Source organism: Acyrthosiphon pisum, chromosome A2, assembly GCF_005508785.2.
Source record: "Acyrthosiphon pisum isolate AL4f chromosome A2, pea_aphid_22Mar2018_4r6ur, whole genome shotgun sequence".
Taxonomy (NCBI): Eukaryota; Metazoa; Arthropoda; class Insecta; order Hemiptera; family Aphididae; genus Acyrthosiphon; species Acyrthosiphon pisum.
In genome coordinates this window covers 92,270,832-92,276,846 of record NC_042495.1, presented here as the reverse complement: position 1 = coordinate 92,276,846, position 6,015 = coordinate 92,270,832, and the positions used below count along the sequence as shown (strand labels likewise).

Sequence of the window (6,015 nt, the reverse complement as noted above, 5' to 3'; positions counted from 1 at the left end):
CGTCCTCTTAAGTGTTTCACTAAAATTCACATCTGTAATTAGTGTGTAAAGTGCTGCTTTACAGACATGTGAAATGCGAATGTGGTCCGCTATTTATTTTATACACAGTCACTCACACTGATGGTCACTACGCACGCATGCACACAAACAGAAAATAGTCTATATTGAACTCTTTAGAAACGGTCGGTATTAAACCCTGACTACTGAAACATAATATCAGTTTACTGAAAAAAACCTTATAGTTATTCCAAACAGTAGGTATTTATTTTTCAATTAGCTTAGGTTAAGTTGTTTAATTAAACTATACACCTTGTCTATACTCTATGGTGATGTTTTCTCTATTTCAAGATGAAACTTATGATTCTATATGCAATTTACCAGAACTATATTACAAGTAACAAGTACGATATAATCTACAATAAAAAATAATGCAAACATGATTACATATTAATTATTACTAATAATATAAACATTTTTATTTAGTTCTCCAATATAATAATCCTCATTTTAGTCACTCATAATCTTAATCATTTTCAATCTGATGTAATTACACAATTTTGGGCAAACTACACTTCTGTAAACATAACATTATAGTAATCATATTTCATACTATTTCCTGAACTTGATTCTAGAAATTCTGGACCAGAATTCAAAGTTTATAAGTTATAACTATTTAAAGTGATTTATAGTTAATAAGCCACAAAGGATATATTACATAAGTAATATAAATTAAAACAAGTTTTATTTGGTTTTTTTTTTATATTTGTATAAAAAATATTGTCATAATCAAAAAAAAAAAAAAAATTTAAATCACATTTTTTTAAAATAAATAACATTAAATTGTTCACTATAGCGTACATAATAATACAAATAAGGAAAATAAATTTGGAAAGCATTTATTTATAATTTGGTATAGAATAGTGGAATACAGGTATTGCATCCATAAATATAGAAAGGTATGTTAAAAAAATTATAAATATAATATGTATATATGCAGTGGTACATCAAAAAGGATTTAAAAAACAACTATTGTTGTAAACAGTTTTTGGTACTAAAATATAAATAGCATTAGGCATTGTACACTAATAAATTAATATTACTCTATTATTGGTACAATATTCAACAATTCACCAAAATAAAATTGGTATAAAAACAGAATGATATACAGTCCCCACAAGCCAAAAGGTAAACACAACAGCAAATGAGGAAACCCTGGATCATTCTGTGTATTAAATTTTATTCAATAAACAATTAGAGCTTAACATTTTTTTATCAAATTAAGCTTAAACTTTGTTAAAAATTTTAAATTTTGTATGATTCTGACATTTACTTTGGAATGAAAACATTATCTAATTTTGTTAAAGAATACTTTTTTGCCCAATTTGTGGAATTAAAAAATGATATTATTGAAATACCACCGTTAACATAGTACATTGTTTGCAACAAACACATATTTATTCTGTGATGATAATTAATTTTTAAGACACTTCAGTAAAAAAAAACCTAGATTTTAAATTAAAAATTAAATTAACTTTACACGTTTGCATCACATACCGCCGGTCCTTTCTTGGTATATTTCAATAACATCATCGTTTATCATGCCCAATGATTTAGGGGTATCTTCGTCAGTGATTCTATGACCATCGAACACAAAACGCAACTCGTCCACCTGAAAACCGAGCTTGCTGCAGTACGAGCGTTTCAGGCGAACCAAGGCTGTGGCAGCTTTTACACGGAAGTGCACCTCATTGGTCATGTCACTAGTGATGACACGCAAGCGGATGTACTCATCAGTGGCCGCAGTCTTGTCTTCAGCCACCTCCAGGGCACCGGAATTTGGATTAGCCACAGACGTGCTTTGGCGTTGATGGTCATCATCAGGGACTCCGGTTGCGGAGCTGCCAGCTTCGTTTGTCGTCTCTGAGGTAGACGGTTGTGTATTTGGTGTTTCTTCGTCGCTCATTATTCTCTAAAAATCCCCCAACAAAGACACGTTATTATTCGTCATTCCACAACAACGGCATACGGCCGCACCTAATGCCTACGTGCCCATAGTCATATAAACTATAACGCACTAATTTCAATCTAGTTTATAGGTATTATAGGCACGTGTTACTCCAAAATGAGTCCTTTAATACTCACCGCTAAGGTTTCTATGACGTTCCTCCGAACTCGGATGTTGTCGTCGTCTCCGCGTAACTCCCTACAACTGCCGATTGGACAGATTCAGCCGTAATGCTATTTTCGGCCCGACGATTCGTTTAAGCGCGACGTCGAACAGGCGATTATCTACATACGTCGACTATACTCTATTCTACAAGAGAGTTCTGTTTCTATTAAACAAGTGACAAGTTTACAACTTGGACGAACGGCATTCACTAATTCACTCACAAAATAGATATTAAATGCATTCACTATTCGGTAATGGTGTAATAACGGTAACAACACATGGTATTATAGTTTACCTGATAAGTGTTGAATTTTATATTATTATATTATCAAAGTAAAAGATGGCCGACATCAATGTCAACAAACATTGTATTATATTGTTAGTTTTTTTATTCAATCGATATGACATAACATTTTAACACGGCAGGGAGATTAAAAACATCGCGATGCAATGATTTTATTTAAGTCGTGCAAAATTATGGACAAACGAAGTATGAAACATATGGTAAATCGTAATGTTGTATTGTAATTTTTATTTAAATTGAAATTGAAATTCTTACAAATTTACAACAAAAATATTTCGGTTTCCGACTCCCGAGTCCCCAGAAACGACCACAGACCACAGTTGACCCGTATATTTTCCAACATATTCTTGATACGTGACCGTGGTTAAAATCGTTTCAGCTGTTGTAATGGTTTTATACCTTGGTATAGTGTCACCGACATTATGGTTACTATGGTAGCGTCCTTATGAGCCCGTTTGTTTTGCGCGGACATTTTGCGTTCAATTTTTAATTTGAATTACAGATTAATTCACCTTCCAAACGATTTCAGGGCAGATTACAATCAATGTGAAATTGTGGAGATTCGATCGAATTTTAGAGTGGGCTTAACTGCTTAAGAGCCCGTTTTACAATCATAGTTTAAACCTCAGTTACGCTTGAACCACTGATTTTTTAGTCTTACTTTACAAAATAAGAAGTGGGGGGGGGGGGGGATTTGAAAAATGTTTTATCATTTTTTTTGTGGGGTGGGCTAAACTCCCTGTAAATGTAAACTTGCATATAGTAATGGTATAAAACTTTTATTGTATAATATATGTATTTTGTAGCTATTCAATTCATGCTTTATAAAAAATATATAATCTAACTTTAATTACTATATAATATATATATTATATAGGTATATAGACCATTACCCATCTAATCAGTATAATTTAGGCAATAGGCAATATTCAATAGCAGATGGATAATTAATAAATTAACAATGGTCATATTGTAGCTAATAATCATTGGCCATATACGTCCATACATATTATATAATATAAGGTAAGTTAATAAGTTATATACGTCATAAATCATAATATTTTTTCATCTTCAGCTTATCGGTCCATTAAGTGCCATTGCTGCCATCACAAAAACTCTCCATTTAAAGTGCATCATAATATACTATGGTCTATGATACTAATATACTAATAAACATAATAAAATATTTTATCATGCTAATAAATAACCACATATTATAGGTACATAAAAGTATAGTACATTATAGTACCTAATACTACCTATATAATCTGTATACTTATCAGTTATCAGAAGTATGTAAATAAATTCGAGAAGATTATTCCACAAAAGATTAATCAGTTGTACATACTACATTGTAATGTATATTGTATATTTTATCTTCTTGTTTCTTGAATTATGATTAAATATATTTAGTATGTGATGTGATTAGGTATTTGTAGGTAATTGTCATTGGTCTATTGTGAAGTTCATGCGTGTGATGAAGATTTAAATAATTCTTTCCTCCTTCCGGAATATTTTTATTTTTTCATAAGCTTGTATTATATTATAATTATATACTAGCATACTGTATATAATACTGTTAAACTAATATAAAGTCATATACACACATACAGTTAGACAATTACAGTACTTTAAATTGACATACCACACATTCATAACTGGTAAATATATTGAACATCAGCTTAAATTAATTGATTGTACCTAGCACGGATCTATATATAAACCAGGTAAGTACCTATATGGCTATACAAATTATAGTATTATTAATGCATATTATACATAATACACATAATACATGCATATTGTATATAGTATATTAGATACCTATCATATTATATTATAACATAAGTAAGTAGGTATGTACATCGTACATTATTCAATTATTGTATATTTGTATCTATTCACAGACTTCTATATATTACTCAGAACTCGTATGTTACTAAAACTTTTGTATATTATTATATAGATTATAGAAATATAGTACATAGACGCGCTTGTGTGCACCATGACTGTGTACCTGAAACACAGAATAAATTAAATATTTAATCATCTATTCTGTGCTTGAAATATGGTCTATATTCCATGGTACTAAAGATAATACTAAACAAGAATAATGATAACCTGCAGTTAGGGTGTGACCGAGACGTGGGAGAGGCAACATGCTTGAGCAGTAGCAGGTGTATAATCTATATTGTGATATTATATTTTTAAAACAAAAAATTATGACACGCAATGTTAACATTTTCAACATTTGTCGTAAACTCCTACAGTCCTATGCTTAGACTAACCTAACCTTAACCTTAGGTTAGTTTCGCGGATATGCGGTCCCACACAGCATAAAAATATTTCCTAAGTATGGTAAATAGGGTTGCCACCTTTGAAAGAAAGCAGCCCCGGAGACAGGCCGATAAGCAAAAAAAAAAAGGTCATCAGCTAGACGCTAGTATACACCAGTATGTAGTATAATCTACGTAATTCATAATCTTATTAGTTATTATTCTTGTTATCTTGAATAAATGGTTTTTATACCGGAAACTAATAAAAAAAAAAAAGGCATAATAATAAAAACAAGTCTATATAAGACTATAAATCGTATGTTATCTTATCTTTATCTCCGACCCGGAGAATAATTCACTGAACCCGGAGCCCGTAGATTTATACATAAACCCGGAGAGGTGGCAACCCTAATAGTAAACATATTTTCAGAAAAATAATAGTTGTCAAAATATTTTAAAAAGTTGCGTAAATAGTTGGGAAATATTTTACTTATATTCTTTGGCCAAGAAGTTCATATTTTTAAAAATATTTTATAAAAAGCATTTTTACGGAAACTTTATAAAAATATTAAGTCAACATTTTTATGCTTATGCAATCGTTAGTACAAAATATTATTAGTCAAATATTCAAAATTCAAGCACTTGACTGACAAACACTGTATACAATACAGTAATACACACAAAATTGAAAATATTATCATCTCTCAAATGCTGTATCATAGTATCATACGCACATTTTAGATTCTGAGTGGAACGATGAATGTATTGATTTTACAATGATGTGTGTTTTTTTTTTTATTTTTTTTTTATTTATTTTTGTGTCTGTCATCACCTTTTAGGACAGTAAAACTGCTTCGATTTTCTTCAACAGTAACTTGTATGATTGGAAAGTGAATCTAGTTGGTACTTTGGGGGGTCAAAAGTAAAAATTTCCCAGTAGTTTTCAAAAGCGACGTGAAAAACAAAAGAAAAATTAAGGAAAAACGGGAATTTTTACGCAAAATCGATTTTTAACAAAATCGATTTTGGTTTTTGGTGTAACTCTAAAACAAATTACCGTAGATATATGAAATTTTCACAGGTTGTTTATATTTGCATTTTCTATACACAGTAAAATGTTGAAAATATTTTGATTTATTTTGAGCTCTTTACGGACATTTTCATTTTCCATTTTTTTTTAGTTTTTTTTCTAAAAATATCAATAAAATTTTATTTGTTGGATAAAAAAGCTTGAAAATTTAATAGAAGGCTCCTAGTATATTGTT

General features: G+C 30.2%; 2 protein-coding genes across 2 annotated transcripts in view; one reads left to right on the top strand and one right to left on the bottom strand.

The window, feature by feature from the left end:
* Positions 1–744: 744 nt before the first annotated feature.
* On the bottom strand, positions 745–2,758 carry LOC100164349 (small ubiquitin-related modifier). Its single transcript, XM_008188215.1, has 2 exons — positions 2,143–2,758; positions 745–1,969 (listed from the first exon to the last, which is right to left on the bottom strand). Exon 2 carries the CDS (start codon positions 1,961–1,963, stop codon positions 1,547–1,549), a length of 417 nt encoding a protein of 138 aa, XP_008186437.1. The 5' UTR covers positions 1,964–1,969; positions 2,143–2,758; the 3' UTR covers positions 745–1,546.
* Positions 2,759–3,826: 1,068 nt separating this feature from the next.
* Positions 3,827–6,015, top strand: part of LOC100162851 (PTS-dependent dihydroxyacetone kinase 1, dihydroxyacetone-binding subunit DhaK) — a 12,531-nt gene continuing 10,342 nt past the window's right edge. The window contains exon 1 of the mRNA XM_001946456.5: positions 3,827–4,201. The gene's annotated coding sequence lies outside the window, so the exon portion shown is untranslated. The remainder of the gene's footprint in view (positions 4,202–6,015) is intronic.